Here is a 21,730-nt window from a genome sequence, read left to right as displayed (position 1 = left end):
TGTTCTTCCTTCTGTATGTCTTTTCCACTAAAGTTGTCCAGAGGGTGCAACTCAGCAACCGGCTTAAAGGGTCTGCAGTAGGTAGGTGGAAAGCTCTTGGGCACTTTCTCTTCACTGGAAGAAGAAAGGCTTTTACTTTTGCTTAGCAATGAGTTATTAAATGGGTTTCTAAGCCTTTAATTTTCTGTTATTTTTGCATCTACCAAGATGGAAGACATTCATCCAGAAAGAGGTAGCTGGGAGTAGAGCTTACTGACCCAGATATTTTCCTTTAGCACAGCATGTTTTTTAGTGCAGTAGCTTCTGTATCCCATTCTAACAGGGGTCCAGCCAATGTTCTCTTATAACAGCACCAGTGTGTTGCTTATCAGTTCTCTGCAGAGATTCACCCATGAGTGTACTTGTGAGTAGCACTGGCAGGTTGTGAGATACGTTAATGACTCCTGGAGTTAGATGACCTCATTGCAAACATAAAATCCTTACCTGTTAACTCGGGGGAAAGAAAACACCAGAACAAGAGGTCTCCAGCAAAACAGTCAGGTTTTTAAGACTTAGAGATATTGGACATTTCTAAGTGTAAATTCTGCATAAATACTTCAGGACATGTCTGCATTTCTTCATGCCTCTGACTACAGAAATTAAGGTTGCTATATGTATTTTAAACCTTGCATGCTTGCAGAAAAATGTCTTTTATCAACCAGTCAATATCTGGTGCAACGTAAAAAACCTCTCAGTGTCGAGGAATAACCATGAGAGGCATCTGTGCTGGAGGAGAGATGGCCACCCAGCCAGCTGCTATGGATGGATAGCTCCAACAGCCCTGTGTCTGCAGATATATATAAAGTGGTTAATTCACACTCAGATTTTCTGCTGTGTTCTGCTTTTCAGCCTAGACTGTTTTTTTGGGGTTGGTGCTCTGTTCTCACTGATAGCTTCACACAATAGGATTCGCTTCAGTCACTCCTACTTGCTGAGGGTCTGCCTGGACAAACATTCAGTTACCTCAAACAGGAGGGGTGCATCTGCCACAGAGAGAAAGCAGCTGTGGACAGTGACAGTAAATCTAAACCATAGGAAGAGGCTGGACGTATCTGTTTACTGTCTGAAGTATTCTGTGCATTCAGAAAAGACAGAAGTCCACAGTGCCAGCTGAGTCTTTGAGGTCCTAAACTCAGAGCATTTTGAAATTAAGCTAGCATTTGGTTGAGAGGCAGCTGAGCATGAGCCAGCAGTGTGCCCAGGTGGCCAAGAAGGCCCAGTGGCATCCTGGCTCATATCAGCAACAGTGGGGCCAGCAGGACCAGGGCAGTGACCATCCCCTGTGCTCAGAACTGCTGAGGCCACACCTCAAGTGCTGTGATCAGTTTGGCGCCTGAAGTTGTGTCAGGGGAGGTTTAAGTTGGATATTAGGAAAAGGTTCTTCACTGAGAGAATGTTTGGGCACTGGAACAGGTGCAGGGCAGTGGTCACAGCACCAAACCTGACAGAGTTCAAGGAGCATTTGGATGCTCCTCAGGCACATGGTGTGACTCTTATGGATGTCCTGTGCAGGGCCAATAGCTGGACTCCATGGTCCTTGTGGGTCACTTCCAACTCAGCATATTTGGTGATTCTGTGAGATGCTGAGGCATGTCCAGAGAAGGGCAGCAGAGCTGGGGAAGGGTCTGGAGCACAAATCTGATGAGGATCAGCTGGAGGTGTTTAGCCTGGAGCAAAGGAGGCTCAGGGGAGACCTTATCACTCTCTAGAACTACCTGAAAGGACATTGTGGTGAGACAGGGATCAGTCTCCTCTCCCAGGTAAGAGGTGCCAGCGGTGGAGGAAATAGCCTGAGGTTGCTCCAGATGCAGAGTTGGATTGGATATTAGGAAACAATTCTTCACTGAAAGGCTTGTCAAACACTGGAACCAGTTGTCCAGGGAAGTGGTTGAGTCACCGTTGCTGGAGGTATTTAAAAGATGAGTTGATGTGGCACATGGTTTAGTGGTGGACTTGGCGGTCCTGTGTTACTAGTTGAACTGGATGATCTTAGAGGTCTTTTCCAAGCTAACAAATTCTATGAATTTGTGATTGTATGAAGTATCATATTTTTCCTTGGTTCTGTCTGAAATTCTAGTTCGATCTCAGACATGACCCCAAAATTATAATTCTAGTATGAGTCTGAGAACTCCTTCAATATCCTTTTTTTTTTCACAATTATTTTTCTTCTTTAATTTACTACTTTAATTATGCTAGGCCTCTTAAAAATAATAATAAAGCAGTAGTTGATGTGGAAAGACAGCCTTTTTATTCTAATGTAACTAATTTACATAGTTCCATTTTATTTTTAATACAGCAACATTTCATTCTGCAGAAGTGGGTTTATTTTTCTGATGCATGCAGAGAGGAGGGTTGAAAAAGAAATTGAAAGTTTTAGGTTATATGTGGTCCAATACATGAAAAGTACTTTCTTTAATTTTCCTGTGGTGATAAGCTGTTCAGTGCTTGCAGTTTGTATTATTACTTTTTATTAAGCTGGGAGTTCACTGATCATGTGTTTAGTTTGAGATGCTGTTTGTTCCACCTCCAAACTCCGTTGTCCAGTGTGTTCAGTCCCCAATGTGCAGACTGCCTCACCTGAGGCTTTAAAGACAGAGGAGGACGTTTTGCCATTTCATGCTACCCCCAAGTTTGTCTTCTGTGGCATGGGAAGCTCATCATGACCATGTACAGCAGAAGGTCTGATCTCATCAGCTCACATACTGATTGTGTTTTGAGATGAGACATACATAGAATTGTGTATTTCTACACACATTACCTGTGGGCAGACTGCCTGCGCTGCAGGGAGAGCTTCACTGCCAGTCATTGAGGAAACAGAAAAAAATTAGGAAAATTATCATGCAGCCTTTCTTAACAAGAAAGTAATCAAACCCTGGAACAGGCTCCTGGAGAGGAGCTTGATGCTCCATGCTTGTCGGTGTTTAAGAGGCATTTGTACAATGCCTTTAATACTGTGCTTTAACTTTTGGTCAGCCCTGAAATGGTCAGGCAGTTGGACTAGATGATTGTTGAGGGTCTCTTCCAACTGAAATAATCTATTCTGTGGCTATTCTATTCCTATTCTAATTCTATTCTAATCTTATGACATTCTGGAGTTGTGGGATGGGGATAGACATCAATTAGTTTGCCAGAAGTATCAGTAAATTTCAGAGTGAGAAGAAACTTCATTAAAGTATCATTTATGATTTGTATCAAGAACACTTGAAGGGTCAAACTAAGTCTAACTTGGAAATAGAGTACTTTAACTGGGGAGGTTGCCTAATGTAAGTAACTTCTTACATTAATTGTTTTAGACATCACCTAACTCAATTGACTAATTGAGCTAAGCCAGTTTCCTGTTACTATATCCAGTTTGCTTTTTAGCCTCTAAGATGCTACTACTTTCACTGATGCCAAAGCCTCCGAAAGTCCCGGAGCTCTAGGATCAAATGAAGGTAGAATAGGTGCTAAAGGAGAGCTGCACTGGATTTCCTGGGATACACTCTGCGGCACTTTTCAGCTGCCAAACTGAAGCATATCACTGAAATTCTGCTGTGTCCTTCAGACTTTGTATATCTCCTTCTTCTGTGATGGTAGACAGCTCTTTGTACCCTGACGTTTGCTCTATATCAGATGCTGCTGCAGTTCAGTGCTGTATGAGTAGAAATCTAGGAACATGGAAACAACATACGTTGCTTAATATGAATTTAAAATATGTTTATGCAATTCCTAATTAAAGGTGTCACTTACTCTAAAAAAAAAGGAAATGAGGCAGTCCATACTTAAAGAAGAAAAAACAGATAACAAGGATTCAGATCAAAATGATGACATGGTTTTCATGAGTAAAGGAAGGCACTAGTAAAAAACTGCAATCTCTGTTGCCTCATAAGAACCAGAGGTTCAAAAACAGCTATTGCTATGGCAACAAAAGGAGCAAGGGGATTTACACTTCTGTATGTTTCAGTGCAGTCTTAACCAAGAGTGAATCTGGCTAGAAAGAGCAGCTGCATTATATTAATTTTTATTATTTATGAATTGTGTATCTCACCTCACTGCCTCAAAACCTTTAACTTTGAGTGATAGGTCATTGACCATACATGGCTGAAGACATTCCTGGACCTGTTAGAAACATAATTCTTAGATTATTTATCTAACTCTCTCCTATACAGAGTTTAGAGAATAGGTTTCTAATATCACTTGAAAATATCTGTTCTGTGCCATATGCCATCAGTTAGGTCCACACTCATAATATACCTAAATCTTCCTTGTAATCTATTGGGAGCACTTAAGTCTAGTGTCACTCGAATACAAGAACATTTTTTCATCTCCAATTTCACCCTCTGACACTGAACACCTTTTTTCCATATGATCATTAATACAATTTCTATCTTATCAAATTTTATGTCACAAAAAATACCATATGTTAATCCTATTTAATAAACTTCTCATAAAGTGAATAAAGATTATCTCATAGCCATCAGGACATTTTAAGATTCAAGTCACGCTGCCCTGATTTAAGTTTTTTTTTTTTAATTACCCTGGTTTCAGTAATGGTATTGTCTTTTAACATTGCAGATCACAGTTTTTCGCATGGGATCAGAAGGACACCAGGATATTGACTTAGCTATCCTGACAGCACTACTAAAAGGTAAAAGAGTTAAACTCCACAGTGAGTCTATATCAATCCAGTTTGTGTCTCTGATGTACTGAAACCTGCGTTTATTGACAGAATCTATCAAGATGGTAAACCTATACTGTGAAACTGAAGTTTGCATCTTTCTCTTAACTGCTTTATACAAATCCAGCTCTTTCTTTAATGTTTAAATAGCTACTGCTTTTCCTTTCTGAATTTTTGTTTCCCACCCACAATCACTAATGTGTCACAAGAAACATCGGTGGTGACCCCCACACCAGTTACTTGAGAAGATTAGTATTCACAAGAAGACAGCCAAAGAACTTCTCAGATTGCCTTGGTAGCTAGAACTTCCATTTAGATAAAGCTGGCTCTATTGTCAAAGTAAAATGTTATCTGTAGTCATTCCTAGGAAAGTCTGGAAATAGTGTGAGGCTCCTTTCAGCCTCCACTTGCAGAGTTAAGAACTCAGCTATTGGGGTGGTTGGACTTTTTGTCTTAAACTTGGCTGGTTGCTACATCTTACTAAGCCATTACAGGTGGCATTTATGCTCTTAAAAGGTTGTCTTAAAATAAATTTGCTGTTGCTGCAGTTCATTGTAGACCCTGGTCTTGCAAACACACCATTTAGCTTAGCTTCCTTCAAAATATTATATTATCTAGTACTTTAGTATCTGCTTACAAATACAGAAACAAGTGAGATTTTGAAGGCTCTGAAGCACATTGAACTTTCCAAATGAAGGATAACTCTACTAAACAAAAACTGGGAGGTTCTAGCCCTCCATTTGAATGGTATTCCCCAAAAAGGGATTTTCACAAACTGCATTTATCAATCATCAGGGTCATCTTTTTTCTGTCTGTACTGGTTTGTGCTATGTAATACCATGCTGATTTAAAAAAACAGAGAATAAGACATACCAAACAAATTTAAAGTGCAGCCAGAGAAACGTAAGGGAATGGACTTCCAAAGTTGACTGGGAAAAGTTACGCTTCATGAGGCTCTTTGATATTAGCTGTCAGCATGGTATTGCCACCCCCACACCTGAATAAGGTAGTACAGGTGTGGCAGACCTGAATTTGAGTCACAGCAGAAAATGTAATAGATTTACTGGATATTCAAAAGGTAATGGGACCTACTCCTGTATGTTTCAGGGATTAGTTTTCTTCTCAATTTCTTCCTGTTCACGCTCACAAAAGCTGTGTGAAGAGAGCAGGCCTGAGTAACTTTCATCTAGCCATGCAAAGTAACTTTTTACCTTCTGCATGATTTTTAATCCCATTTTAAAAGTTTCACTTCAAACATTTAAAACAAAAGTATGAAGAAGAGAAGTAAACAAGCGCTGGCCACTTCAAAAGTATCATTGAAAGCTGACAGCTATCAACAAAGGAAATGAGCTAGAGTTACTTTGCTTCAGTAGTTTTTGTTTCTTTAGGTTTCTGTAGTATTGCTTTCTCCACTTTTTTAGATCATTTAAATCAAGATACCAGTTGTTTATCCTGCAGGTAACATGACTATTTTGCTGCAACTAGTTTGAGGTGTGTTTTAACTACTTACATAATTAAACCTCATGGCATTTGGAACATGTTCACACAGAAAAAATATAAACCAAGGTGACGAAAGAAAAAAATAAATCAATTCAAAACAAGGATCAAGAAATGCATCCATCACCAAATTTCTCTTTTTGGTCCCTTGGAAATAATATAATTGCAGGTTTCATTTTAATCTTAAATATAACTGAATCTTTTATTGTCCTCAGTGTGAAGTTATTCTCTTCACATTTGTTCTTAAGACAATCCCTGGAAGTACTGCTCTTGTTTTCTATTGATAAGGCAAAGAATGTCTTAGAGTTGTGATTCCACTTTTTCTAGATGTATTTTCAAAGTCTGTATCCCAACATAGATCCCTGGAGTCTTCTGAAAACTGACTCTTGGAAGCTGAAGAAAATAAATCACAGGCCTGTGAGGGATTGTTTTCTATTTGAAGTTGCAGTCTCAGTATATGAGTAGTCCTCCCTGATCTGGAATATCCATTTTGCTGTGCCTAATTGGTGCTGTTGGCCCCTTAGTAAAATAAAATTACCTTTCCTCTTCATGTTAAGGGTGCAAGTCATCATAAGGACGTTTTTTTAGCTCAGGAAGTGCCTGGATCTGTGTAAGTACTTTTGACATCTCCTTTCATGCTTGTCTGAGAATCTTGATTTGAAAATCTGCTGATGGCAGCAGCACTTGTTTCTTGCTCGAGAAAGAGCCAGACAAACTAAGACTTACACCTCATCTTCCCTGCTCCTCAGGACTTTCTGATTATGAAGGTATTCAGTGAAGATCAGATTCACCAGGTGCCTCTGGTCCATATAAGCCTCCTGATCACAAGGCATTTAAGAAATATGTGCAAAGATGAGATCTGTTGTCTCGGCCAAGTCAGTTGTCCTTATTTACACCATGTCCTTGTACAAGTGTTCTGGCCCACTTTGAAAGAAGTACTGACTTTCTGTAGATATACCTCATTAGCCTGATGGATACTTGGGTTTTTCATCAAAGTCTAAGGTAGCAATGCTGAACTACTTGTCTATTGATTCTTAATAAGTAATTTATTTATAATAAGTAAAATAAATTTAAATTATTTTTTTATGGTGTTGGAATTTTCATGCCATTGGAAACTTACTTTCCACAGTTGTCTGTCTCTAAAATTAAAGAAAAGTAATAATTATAATAAATAAAATAAGTAAGGAGATTTGAAGACGGGGTCTGAGTTATCTTGAAATTCATAAATTTAAATTTTAGAATTAATTTAGTCTTCCTACTCTTCAGTACTGTGTGAAAAAAGGGGCAGCACAATATATGAAACTGGTGAGTGATTACCAGTAACTTTTTCTCAGTCTCCCTGATGAGGGATTTGCAGCTCTTGATAGTGCAAGAGGAACATATCAGCTAATGACCCATCCCACCCTGGTGTGAGTGACTTGGTCAGGGTGGAGGGGGACAAGGGTTTGGAAACACAAAGTATCATTTCCTATTTGCTGTGTAAAAGTTGTGATGAACTAATCTCTTTTTAAACCCACACCAGACACACTGCCAATTCAGGAGCTTTCCTGGGCAGCATATTCCACAAGCCCCAAACTCAGTACTGCATATTATTTCCTTGTTTGTTTTCACTTGTTTAATCTTGTCAGCAAGATCTATCTTTCTTGGAAGTGGTCTTCAATAAACTACAGAATGGCATCCAAACTGGTTATCAATTTACATTTCATGGATGTCACAACAGCATATGGTTTGCAAATTTTTTTTTTTTTTTTTAATGTTGAGAGACAAATGTGGGAAGTAAGTTTCCAAAGGCATGAGTTATAGCAGGCAAGTTTATCAATACAGTTTAACTGTTTGTACTCTCTTAACTTGAACAGTTGGAACTCACATTGTAATGGATTATGTCCTTTTGCAGCTGCTAGCAAAGCAGAAGGCATATGACAGGGAAGTTAAAGACAGCATATGGAGATGTTCTAAAAAAATACTTGTTTTGAAGTGGCATCAAAGATCCTGGTTCACGAAGCTGTTGCAATGTCTGGAGCAGACTAGCACCAGCCATGGCTCAGATGGTGCTCCAGAAGCCTCCCCAGTGCTATTGTCAGCACTGGGAAAGAGGTGCTGTGTGGTATGAGAATGTAGTGATATTACTGCCACGTAACCCTCTGAGATGAGGCTAAAGCAGAGCTGATGTCTCTGCATACTTTCCAGCCTGTGAGTAAATCATAATTCATGCTCACTGAACAGCCATCATGTAGTATCAGATGGTCTGGGATAGTCTGCCAGCCATGAAATCACAGGCACAAAAAGGTTTCAGAGTTAAGTCAGATATGTGGTTAGTGCACCTATAGCTGGTTTTGCTGTCTGCTTTTATATTATCAATTGGCTTCTCAAATGCCAAGATGATTCTTGTAGCAAATGCTGTGGAAACACAGTCTTTGCACCAAAGACCTCCTGAAACAGAAGACAGCATCAGACCTGCTGAGACACAGAGCAAAAAGTTAATTAGGATTGCTATTTTCCTAATCTATTTCTTTTCTTTAGATGATGATTCAGAGAGGACACTGACATGCTTGGACATGCATTTTGGAAATGAGTGTCCCACAACAATTTCTGTCTAAGTAGATCAGTTTTATGTCATTTCAGCTTTCTAGATTCCTGAGCACCAAGATCATAGGCTATTCCAGAAGAGTCCTTCAGGGGTTTATGTTGGTCACAGTAAGCTTTAGCCAGTATATAAAAGCCTGTAGTAATAAGTATATAAAAGCTCTTCAGTAATCCTGCAAGTGCACAGCACTCATTGTCTGATGTGTACCCAGGCTCACCAAAGATACAGCATGGAGTTTATGGTCCCAGGCTTTATCACCAAGGAGTATTGCATTTCTGGTCCAAGATACTAAGTAGAGAATGTGACTTTTTACCAGAAGAGTCTATGCAAGATATCCAAGCAGTCCTAGGTGGCAGCCTAAGAACAGAAAATTAACATCTGCATGAACTAGTTGCTGTGCCAGCAGTCTATCTATATCCAGAGATATCTATACCAAGTACTGCCAAAACAATGAATTGCATCTCAAAAGCAACTTTTCTTCTAGGAGCAGATGAAAGGAGGGGTCACAATGCAGATGCTGTCATAGACTTAAAACATTCTTTTGAGGAACATATCCTACAATCAGCCAGACACTAGAGTTTACTAGAGTAAATATTATAGAGACATTAGTCATATTACTTAAAACATTATTTAATGCAATAAGTATGATATGGTAGTTAAAATAATGCAGTGCAATAGGTTATTTACTCTACCTTATTTCTTTATTTCCCAAATATCTTTGGCTTTGATTTGGGTGCATTAAAGTGATGCTCATGAGTGAGATGCATCCCCGGAAAGATCACTTTTTGGATTCTTCCTACTGACTCAAATCCATCCTCTATGGCACTGAATGCAGTCATGGAAATTATTGAAAGGAGATAGTATCTTAAGAAGGCCATCTCCTGTTTTTTCTGGGAATTTTTCCATATATGAGTGGAAACAGTCATACTTCTTAATATTGGGTAAAATTCCACCTACCGAATACTTCTTTTTTCATGTGAGACAAAGGCCATCAGTTCTATCCTAGAATAAAATCAAGTAAAAGGCATCCACAGCCTGTATGCTGCTCTGTACAAACATTTATAGCTTGGATTTTCCTTCTCCTCCTAAATAACATCAGTGTTATCCACATTCACCTGAAAAAACCTCAAGGAAGACAGGAAAGAGGAGAAGGAAGCAAGGGCTTTCCAGCAAGAAACTTTGTTCTGGAAGCACCCATCCCACCAAATGCACCAGAGTCCCAGCATGTGCACCTGTACTTCTCAGTCTACACCCTAGCTGATAGACTGGTTTAGACGTGGAGTACAGCATCCCCTTGAGAAACCACACATGCCCTTTGACTGCCAGATATCTGCAGTGCTTTTTGAGACAATGAAATCAAACATCATGGCAACAAGCACTGAGAAGAGCATCAACTCTGGGACTGCACATGCACCCACAGAAAAGCTTGGCCACTGCTGGCAGCCTTAAGCACAGTGAAGGGAGATGTGAAGAACACAGGCTGGACCATGGCTTGCTTTCCCCTCTGCTCAGTATTTGCAGCAATGAGCATGCTCAAACAAAATAATTTTGATGAACAGATGAGCAGGCCCTATGCCAGCTGCTCTTTCCTGTGATCAAATGCACCAGAAGACCTTCTGTTCATCTGCCAGCTGAACCTTTCCTAAAGCGTGAAAAGGCCCAGGATTGCTAGGGTCACTTGACACAAACTGGAGAACACTCCCTGCTAGGGCTCAGAAGTTATTCCTCTGGAGCCTCAGTGATTTAGCTTGACCTCTGTCTGAAGTGGGGGCAGTATAAGTAGCCCACTTCCCTCCCCAAGTCCATCTGATCCACTCTTGATCCAAAATGATTTCTAACTAGACGGCACCCCTGGCTACCCAGACTGTAGGCTGTGGTAGGAAAATCAGCAACTGGAGCTCCCTCATCACATGTGCAAAATGTTGTCAGGCTGTGGGATCACCATCACTGCCCCCCAGTTTTAGAGTTGACTCATGTGCCTCCTCCATGGCTCACCAAAAACCTTACCTGAACACCTGCTAAAGCTCTCACTTCTCCTATAGGCACATGGTTGGGAAGGAGGAGATCTGATGAGAGGATCTCTTGTTTGCATCAGAAGGGGGAAGAACATTATTTGCTCTCTGTGTTAAACTTACATTATCATACTCTCTGCAGGTATTTTTGTTTTCTGTTTTTATAAATAAATCTTGGGATGCTGAAATGTAGCAACATTTTTGCCTTTTCCAAAGCTAAATAATTTCTGTTCTTGAATGCTGTGTGTTGCTTGTATAAGAAACTCCAGAAGTTTCAGATGTTGGCATTCCCCCTGAGGTCTGTTATGAGAGCTTTTGTCTGTGTTGTAGCACATAGCAATGAGAAGTTGTGTCTTATGCAAAGGGGCATTCCTGGTACTTCTTAGCCACAGAAGTCACAGAAATATTTTCACTTTTTTTCTTCCTTCTTTACTTGTTTCAATTCTGTTTTGTTCCTGCATTGTTCACCTTTTTATCCGAGCTCATTTCTGTATCAATGTGATTTGGATGATTCACAATCCACTATCTCCCAGTCACTGTAGGTATTGACAAGTATTTGGCAATGTCAGCAGTGAACTGACTTCCAAGTTGAGAGTTACGAAATTAAACAATAGGCTAAGCTTCATGAAGGTTTTCATTAAGGTCTTCATAGAGAATTTCAGCAGCCAGCTTTATGTTTTCCTTGCCTCCAATTTCAGAGTCCACTTTCAACTGGAACAGAGCGTGGGTCTGAATAGTACAGAAATGGGGACAGAAATGCTTTGAAGTAATGAAAAGCTGTTATTTATGCTCACTCCATGATATCAGTATAAGAATTAATAAAGACACAGTAACAGTAGAGGTATGAGTTCTTTAAAAAATAAGTCTTTATACAATCACCTAACAACTGCAAGCAGATATGTAGTTAAAAGTCAAAGGGCCCTTTATTTATTTGGTGGATCAGTTCATTCAGGCCAGCTCTCCCTGTGACACTGAAGCACAAATGCTGTTTTATTATTGCAAATCAGCTGAGAACTGTGAAATATTAAAAAAGCACAGCAGGACAGGAATGTCCCACAGTGTCCATTAAAACTGCAGGGAAAAACATACCCTCTCTTCCAAAAACAAACAGCTCCAAATCCATCTTATCATCCACATAGTTTCTGATTAAATTTGGATGTATTATACCTTGACACCAGCTTTATAGAATGCTTTCTTACTTGGATATTTCATATGTGAAGGGAAATTTGTCCTGCCAAGACCCCTCAGTACAAATTTCAGAGAGAAATTCTATGCTTCTTACCAAGCTGGAACGCATAAGATGCCAAAAAATGCACAACTACTGAAATGAGGAGTGTCTGTATGAGTTGAATCTACTTGTAATTGCTAGAGGCATGTGTGTGTGCCTGTGTGTGTGTGTGCTCTCATGTGATATGTGTGGGGGTGTGTGTATTCCTGCAGCTCCATCTGTATCCTGGCTTGTTCTCTTGCTTCCTATCCAATAGGAGGGAAACCAGTTTAGTCCACCACGAATTCCCTCTTCTGATATCACCAGTATCTGCTGTATATTGAAGGGGACTATGAGGAAATAATTAATGTTTAGAAGACAATCTGAGAACCACACATCCAGATTTGAGAACCAATTTTTTTTACAGGTGCAATGGATGGTTTGGTTTTGTTTTAATATGAGATCAGCTGCAGAAATGACATGGACATCTGTAAGACTTTTCACGAAGAGGAATTACCATGGAATTATGAGCCTAATGTCTTGTTTCTTTTTTTTACCTGCACCCCTGTCCGTACACACAGGAGCTAACGCATCTGCTCCCGACCAGCTGAGCCTAGCACTAGCCTGGAACAGAGTAGACATCGCCCGCAGTCAGATCTTTATTTATGGGCAACAGTGGCCGGTACAGTATATATATATGTATACATATATGTATATATACACAGCATCTTCTGTTGAAAACGCTTTGAACTCTACAGAGTATTAAATCCATTCTGTTGGCAATGGTGGCTTCAGTGTGGCTTAAAACACACTGGGTCCTGCCAAACACATGGTTCCCAATCACAGCTGCTGAAGGCAGGCACAGTTGCAGAGATGTTAATGTGTTCTGTTGTCCAAGGAAATGGTGACATCTAGCGATGCCTTAAGAGTAGGAAACCATACCTCTGAAAAAAACGGGAAGTACCAGATTTATACTACCAAGCATGATTGTGCAATCTTGAGAAAAACAAATGTACAGCCGTGTTTTAGTGCTAGGCTATAAATTCAAGGAAAGTCAAAACGTCTTTTTTCTCTTCAAGCAGCATGCTTTTGTATGCAAATACTGAATTTAAGGTTATGATTTGGTATAAAAATATGCCACACAGATGTTGGAAGTCAGGTAGACTGCAGGAGCTGATCAGCAGTGTCGCTGCAGATGGGCTGTGGCTCCAGACCTCAGGTGGTGTTAAGTTTGTGCCCACTGCTGCTCTGCATCTATCTGCCTATCCTATATATAGGAATACATGTCCTATTCTGTGCTCCAGTTGCTCCCCAGCTAACACCATTCCCAGGGAGCACCAGGGGCATAGATTCTCTTGTAAATGGAGGGGCTGTTGAACACTGTGTCAGGCAGAGGAGGAGGAGTCAATTCCCAGATTGTGCTGCAGCTTTTGCAGGGACAGAAGTCACCCAGAAAAAAAAAAAACCAGAAAGCCTTGATCTTTACCTTTATCTCCTTAAAGCCCAACTTATCTTCTCTCAGAAGTTTCAATGGGACCACAATAGTCACTACTGTGATACTTGTTTCATCACTGTCATTAAAATATCACATGCTGTCATTACATGAGCATTTACAATTCCCCATGGAAAAATTATAACAATGGGAAGAGCTTCTGTTTAAGTGTCCTTGCTTTAAATGTAGCTTTCTGCAGCTTGCTGCCCCTAGAAGCTAGTACAAAAATCCTCGCCTTTGCAGTTATGGAGTATCAGGACTATTTATTTTGTCTTTGATATTGTGCATCATATCATTTTGACATGTATGTCAAAATGTAAGAGGGATTTTAATGGCACTAAACCGGCCTTATTGTTATCTCTTCATCACCACATCATAGCAAAAATTTGCATGAATTCTGCAAACTGAAATCATTTTGCAAGCTAAAAGCCGGAAGGGTGAGATAATTTCTCATCATTCTAACTCTGCCTGACCTACAAGAGATAAGAAGGAGGGGTTTTGTGTGAGTAGACCTCTTGCATTTGGGCCTTCAAAGGAATGCAAATTGTGAAGCTATTTCTGTTTCCTGGGTGTTCAAATTTCCCTGAGTTTCCACACCACAAACAAAAGAAAACTCTAGAAAAAACAGAACTAAAGTGATTTTGTGTGCACATAACAAATAAATCCAATACAAATAAAATGTTTGACAGGAAAAGAAATAGCAATAATAATGACATGGTGAATAGGGTGGAGATGTGGTCACCAGTTTTCTGGGTTCCAGTTCCTTTGTCCTAATCTGTTTTTCCTAGAGTATTTTAACTAGAACTCTAATATTCATTTTTGAAATGCAGCCCTGAGTCAGAAAAAGCTGTTACAGATTAAAACTGTGATTATCCCATTTCAAGCGTAGAAGAGCAACCCTCAGAATTTTGTCAGGATTCCCTGCTTGTGCTAGAGTGACTGAACCAACTGGATGCAGCCTGCCCACGCCCAGGAACAGCTTCAATTAATCACTTGCTTTGCAGGTGGGCTCCCTTGAGCAAGCAATGCTGGATGCACTGGTGTTGGACAGAGTGGATTTTGTGAAATTACTCATAGAAAATGGAGTAAGCATGCATCGTTTTCTCACCATCTCCCGGCTAGAGGAACTGTACAATACGGTAGGGCCAGCCTAAGGCAAATTTTCTGTCTCTATATTCACTGTTCTAGCTCCCACTTGTATTGTAATGACATGATGATGATGCACAAGGCAGTCAACACCTGCTGCAGAAATTTTTCAGTACTCCATATTGTCTCTCTTGCTTGTCTCTCATATAAGGTAACATGTTGTGTCTTGCCCACATAATCTGCTGTATGGATTTTGTAAGACATCAACTAAGCCCCACACAGTACCAGCTAATTGCTCATCATTGTAATTCCAATGACAAACCTAAGATTTAGGCAGGTGACACTGGCTGGAAGATACTAACTGGCAAGTTAGGACCATACAATGGTGTTGTATGACTCCTGACAATATGGTTTCAGAAAAATCATCCAACTCTTAATCAATCTCTGTTATGGTGAAGGACTTTCCCATGCCCTCACTGAGCGTTCCAAAAATTACACCTTCGACTTTTAAAAACCTGTTTGCAGGTTTTTAATCCTTGCCATTAAAATGAATATAAAACTGCACAAGTTCAGTTTGCTTCTGAATTCTCAAATGCAAAACACATTCCAGCATTCACCCAACTTAGGTAGTAGTTCAGAAAGTTCAAACTTCCTATGTATTATGAAAAAGATCTTAAGCACTGTCTAGTTCTTAGAATTCCCAGTTTTGTGTGTTGGAGAAGGTCTGTGATATGAGCATAACTCTTTTCAAAAAGTTTTTCTTCTGCCAGGTTTTTCAAAGCCCTTGCTGTCATAAGCTGCCACACTGAGCTGTTATCCAGAGGTGTTGCACACTGATGGTGACCAGAAGTCAGTCTTGCAAAAATATCAAACATGAGAAGAATTCATTAAATTTGGGCAAAATGTAGAGAAACAGGTATCCATGTCACCCTAGAGACAAATTCCCATCTGATCTTTGATCAGCTTACACTTTGCCTATGGACTAGCACCCAGGTATTAAGAACAGAATGCCTGTGAACTTTCTTGCAACAGGGATAAGCAGTGTAGTTCTTGTACTAAAGCCGGCTTTTACAGGGAATAAGTTTGAGGGAAGTCTTCAGTTCTAGAGCTACAAAATTGAACGAAGTTATTGCTATAGAAGTCAGCATAAATTTTTTCAGGCACAAATTCCAAAAGATTCAGGCTGTGAAATGCCTAAACTACCAAATATAATATATGATCAAATGCATCCATAGTAGCCTTAGCACCAGAAAAATCACAAGGCCAGTTAAAAAATACCATATTTCAGCATGAGACCTGGGAGTGACCTGTGATGATACATACCATTGAACCTTACCTCTGCCATGGCAAATTTGTAAAAATAGGACAAATTATAGAATTCACAAACAAGGGAATCAATTTTATGTCAACAAAGAGTTTACCCAGCTTCTGTAGGAAAATTTTAAGCCTCAGAAATCTATTACCATTTCTGCAATCAACATGCAGGAGAATAAGGATGTTGCACTTGGTCTCCTTTATTTCTTGCAAAACTGTTAGACAATATTTTAAAGCTTCAAAGGTTACTAAAGAAGTGTAGCCATGGCATAGAAGATCAGGGACACTTTTGGTTTAAAAACTACTTGAATGTTAGAAAACAGAGAGAAGGAATACATGGTCTGTTTTCACCGCAAAAAGACATTACGACCAGGGTCATTGAAGAGGACCCTGTCCTGGGACCACAGCTGTTCAGCTGTGTTTGTTTATATAATTGTTTATATAAGATCTGAAAAATGGTACCTACAGAAGAGACAATAATGTTCACAGATGATTTAGAATCACGCAGGGTAGGAAAATCTGAAGCAGCATATGAAGAATCACAGGTAAGTCTCATCATGCTCAGAGATGGGTTTATGTAAAATTAACTGTTGAGAAGTGTGGAGCAATGCATGTATGGAAACATTGACTCTACACAAGTGCGGTGATCTCATCCATCATCAGCTACGACCAAGAAGACCTCTCATAAAAGTCTCTTAAAATATCAGTAACAGTCAAAAACAAAGCAGAAAATAAATTAAGATATAAAAACAACAACAACGATAATAATAACAACAACAATAATAATAATAAAATTGAAATTCTGGTATTCCTCTTCAGAATATTTTTGCAGTGCCAGCTGGAGTCAAAAGAAGATTGGACAAATTCACACACTATGTATGCTGCATTCACATACATGTGCATGCACGGACAGTGGCTTTCAGATGAGACAAGCTCACTGCCAGGCTCAGTCTCTGTGAGCCATCAGCGATGGAAGTGTGCAGGAAGTGCTGAGACTAAAGCAGCTGGTTTTTTGTCTGTTCTTTCCCAGAGGTTGTGCATGTTGTGCTGTGCTCCTGGCTTTTCCAAGCCTAACCTGGTACACAGGACTTCAGTTTTCATCCAGTACGGTAGTTCTTAGGATTTTCTTATGGAAGAGTTTTCTACAAAAGAGGATTCAGATGAAATAACGCTCTTGTAATTGTTTTGTGGTTTTTTAATTGATAGCACTGCACAATTTAAGTTCTCTCAGCTGCCTGATTTCTAAACTACTAAGGTGAGAAAGTTATCCTAACATTTACATTTTATGCAAACTATTTTTTTCTTCTTCATTTGTCCTTTGCAGAGACATGGACCATCCAATACTCTGCATCATCTCGTCAGGGATGTCAAAAAGGTAAGAGCCCAACAGACGGTAGGTTGAAAATAATGCCATTGCTTTTTTGTAGCTAGATACAGTCTCAGTTTTGCATGAGCTTTCAGTCAGAGCCTTCTCCTTCCTACCAGTACAGAGTGTCCTGTTTGTGTGCTCCAAATATGAACTTTTTGCATACTAAGCACAATTAGCAAGTTATTTGGCTTGCTTTCTCTGTGGTTTTAGATGCTTGAGTAATAGTGTGTCTGCTGCCATAATTGTAGGCTCTTACATACTGTGTGGATTTATGCTGTTATTTGTATTTTTCCATACTTGCAACTGTTATTAAAGCTACTTTCTGTGTTGTTAATTTACTTCCAAGCCTGTAAAATAGCTGTTACCTGTGTGCTGGATCCTGCCTTGTTGAAACAGTTCCTCATTCTGTATTGTGTGGTACGTTGTAGCCGTCTTCCTCAGCAGAAATATAAAAAATGAGTAGTGCTACTTTCCCCCAACCCTTATCATGTTAATTTCAAGAGCCTTGAATTATAAAAATCCATTTGAAGAGCAGGACAGAAACACTGAAAGGTATAGTGGCAGAAAGGAAATACCAAATACCTTTACCAATGTGCTCAGGATTAAAAATGTTACAGCAGCTGCAATGAATTGAAATCCCTTATCCTTTAAATATCTGGATCAAGTAAGGAGATTGAGTCTGCAAACGACCTCATCAGCTTGAATATTCTCCCAAAGTATGTGCAGATTACTACCTTGCACATTATGTAAGTCAGACCTCAAGGGTACCATACTTGAGAAAGGATATTTCTGTACATGGGACTAGATAGAAAATTTTAAAAGGAGAGGACATTTTTTCTAAGAGCACAGGTTTTAGTGGTTTCTTCTGTCAGTGGCAGCTGAACAGAACTGAAATCGGCTAAGGGAGGAGAGTGGCAATGTGTCATAGAGCATCTTTTTATTAAGTAATTCTACAGAATAGTCAGTAGCATGTTTAGGAAGGTTTTGGTGGTATTCTTTGGTTAGTGTGTTAAATGGCATCACCATCATCCAGTTATAAGTGATCATTGAAAAGTGTGAAACACCTACAAAAGAAACCATGCACAACAAATCCCCTTGGAATGAGCAGAGTAAAGCTAGAATATATTTAGAATGGATACTGCTCTTGAAGCCCAGGTTTCCAGAATTTTTTTTTTTTACAAAATATGCAGTCATTTATGTAACTATTAAGAATTTGAAACAAGCATCATCTTTCTTCTAATTTAAAGTATATACCTTTCCAAACTCCTTCTCTCCCCCAGAATCACCTTTCAAAGTCCTTTTTCAAAGGCATAGCAAAATGTATTTTGAGTAAATAAGTAGTATCAATCTTTTTTCTGAGCCTCTAACTAAATATGTATTTTTAAAGAAACTCTTGGAAAAAAAAGGCTTCAAGGTAGTCAAAGATGATCTGTACTCACAGACGTATATTGATAGACAATAAATAAACTTACACTTTTTTTGATGACATTATTTGTTCCACAGTGACTTCTAAATATTAGGTGGTGGTTATCTTTCCTTAAATTTTTCTTTCTTTCCTCTGTCCATATCTAAAATCTTCAGTAATTCCAACTACATTGAATCAGTTTTATGAACATAGGTGAGGACTTTAAAAGTAGACAGGCTGGTGCAGCTCTTTAGCACCTTCAGGAAAAAAACTGCACCTCTGGGTCCGTATTTCTCATTTTGTCAGTGATGAGGAGCGGCCATGGTTCACAGGGAGAAGTGACAGCTCACCATAGGCCTGCCAGCTGAGCAGATCCCTTACCAGTCAACCAAGCCATAAATCAGTCAGCAGATCCGACAATAAAAAAGTTTAAATGAAAACACCTCCTTGGAAATAACTTCTGAATGGACACATCACCATTTGACAGTTAGATGGCCCAGCATGCATAAAAAAAAGAACAGACCATTCTGCTGATGCTAATTTTTTGAGTTTATGTATATTTTGATGCCAGATACCTGGCCTCTCGGATTTAATTACAGCATCACAGAATATAAATACAAAAGTATGTCATACATCACCTTGAGGCAGCACCTAATCAATATGAAATACGCAATATGAAAAGCACACTGTGCTTTTACACGTACATCTCAGTTTTAAAGCCTGCACTATTTAAAACAGTGTATGCTAAAAAAAATTATTTGCATCTGGATCATTGTGGATTCTCAGATAGAAAATGGATGCTTAAAAATCATAGAAGCAGTAATTTACTATTATTGTACTATATAGCTGTATAAATCAGTAGGATGGTATTTTGTTTTGTTGTGTTTTGTTTGGTTTGGTTTGGTTTGGTTTGGTTTTGTTTGAAAGACAATCTTGCCTGCTTCATAAAGCAAATAATTAGAACAACAGAAGTCACATTATCACATTCTGTTTGTGGCAGCCTGTAGACACACATGCACATGCACACACATGGACACAAACATATTATTTTCCCACACAACAATATATTTTCCCTTTGGATTTCTAAATACTGCTGTGAAGGCTGATAGCCTAGGCAGCATATTGTAAAGGCCTGGAGGCACAATCTTAAAGAATTTACAGTAATCAAAATGTGCATATATTTTGCATGTATTAACAAGACAAATTATGACATAATGACTCTGCCTCATATCACCTTTCAGTCCTCTCGGTTCCGTCAGTACATAGTGGGACCAAACTGCCTGCATTTTTTGCCTCATGGCTACTTTGACATCTCCTGTCAAAAGTCCAGAATTTAGCATGTAAGTTTGGCTTCCTTCCATTGACCGTACCCAGGCTAAGCAGAAAGAATCAGAAAGTGGCTGTGCTGGACACCCTGTCTGCAAGTGGAGGTTGCCCTCTACAAATTTTAAAAAAAAATAAAAATCCCTCCCTGCCTCAACTAGATGATGAAGATCAGTAGAAATTAACAGACTGATTTTTTTTCTTTTATGCAAAAAGTTGTATGTAATTAACAGATCTCAATTCCACTTCAGGATTATTTACATTTCCAAAGTTGGGGGTTTTTTGGACTACTGCGCTATGTCTGCATTTCCTGAGAACAAACTAGCAGTATACAGAATTTTGACAGTAGTATTTTTTCCTCAGCATGCAAACTCAGAGCTTTGATACCTGGTGACACAAAAATGCGCTTGAAGTGAAAAAAGTACTACAACTGACTAGCTACAGTTTAAACCTGAAGTTTCTTCAGGAGAAGAATAGTGCATTAACGTTGAAGAGTCTTCCCCAACATTAGAAGATCAGATGATTATTAACCAGGACACCTATCTTACCTCAACATCAAAGTTTCTCCTCTGTCATTCTTTACCATCTAGACTGCAGTAGAATTAGCTCAACCAAATTCTTGTTCTTGACTTGTTCGTGGGGCAGTTCTGTCCCACTTGCACCACTGTGCTTCATTTACAAGTGTTCTTAGCACTGCCAGGCTAGTTCAAGCTGTCTGCTGATAGAGCAAATGCTTTGGCATGTGTGTAACTCCTCTCACAAGGATGGTGCTGTTTTCTTTACTAGGGCTTCTCACTTTGGAAAAGTAATGCTTATGAAATGTGAATTTTTGCTGTGGATTTGGGAATTTTCTTAATGAACTGTTTCAATATTATCTGTGAGGTTTAGATGCATATTATATCAAAGTTACTCTAATGGAATTTTTTTTTCTAAATTTTCAATGAAAAATTAGAAATCAGAACTATATAAAGGAACTCACCCTTTGTAACACATGTAGCACCCTGATGCCTCTTGCTCTTTCTTAACTGCTCAAATATTTTTTGCCACTTAATAATATTAAAGCATGCAGTTTGAGTGAAGGCCTTAAGATAGGAGTCTGTTGAACTACAATCCTGCCTTGGAGCTGCAACTCCCATTTCTGCTAATGCTTTCATCCTTGTTCTAGTAGAATTATCACTTTACAGGTTCTGGAGAGAGAAGAACATTTTTGGTGGAAAAACCAACCAAACAAACCTAGAAGAATTTAAATTTTTGATTTAATTTTTAGGTTTATTTTTCATTTTATTTTTAGCTGTTATTTTTCTTTAAACTGTTCAGCATACGTGTTACCATGTATGAATTACCTAAGCTAATACACATTCCTGCAAACCACAGTAATTCCCCCACCCATCAAATTAGACAAGATTAGGAAGGTTGCAAAAGGATGTGCTAGGGGACATTACTTAAAAATGATTGGCAGCTCAATTTTTTCCACTAAGTTTACTTGATTTTCTGTCCCTTTGAATGCCAGGTGATTGCTGAGCATGGTACACCAGAGCACTACCTCCCTCTCTCCCTCCTTAGCCTTTTCAGTGTGCTGCTTGTACTGTGGTAGCAGGGCAGGAAACAAGCCTTGCTCTTCATGGCTGAGGCAGAAAAGGAAGAAGGATATTTGCATCCACTTTTTCTCTTCTGCAGAACCAGTTGCCATCTGCTCTCCATTAGTGTTTCTCTGCTCTAATCTAATAAGCACATCTCCAGAGAAG

The 21,730-nt window shown here is 39.2% G+C and overlaps 1 protein-coding gene across 1 annotated transcript in view; it reads left to right on the top strand.

Moving 5' to 3' along the window:
- The window catches only part of TRPM3 (transient receptor potential cation channel subfamily M member 3), a 390,076-nt gene that overhangs the window by 311,778 nt on the left and 56,568 nt on the right, over positions 1-21,730 (top strand). The window contains exons 9-12 of the mRNA XM_069001527.1: positions 4,594-4,666; positions 12,578-12,678; positions 14,493-14,627; positions 17,213-17,263. Coding sequence (XP_068857628.1) covers positions 4,594-4,666; positions 12,578-12,678; positions 14,493-14,627; positions 17,213-17,263 — 360 coding nt within the window. The remainder of the gene's footprint in view (positions 1-4,593; positions 4,667-12,577; positions 12,679-14,492; positions 14,628-17,212; positions 17,264-21,730) is intronic.

Source organism: Aphelocoma coerulescens (assembly GCF_041296385.1).
Source record: "Aphelocoma coerulescens isolate FSJ_1873_10779 chromosome Z unlocalized genomic scaffold, UR_Acoe_1.0 ChrZ, whole genome shotgun sequence".
Taxonomy (NCBI): Eukaryota; Metazoa; Chordata; class Aves; order Passeriformes; family Corvidae; genus Aphelocoma; species Aphelocoma coerulescens.
This window is presented reverse-complemented; position numbering and strand designations above follow the sequence as displayed.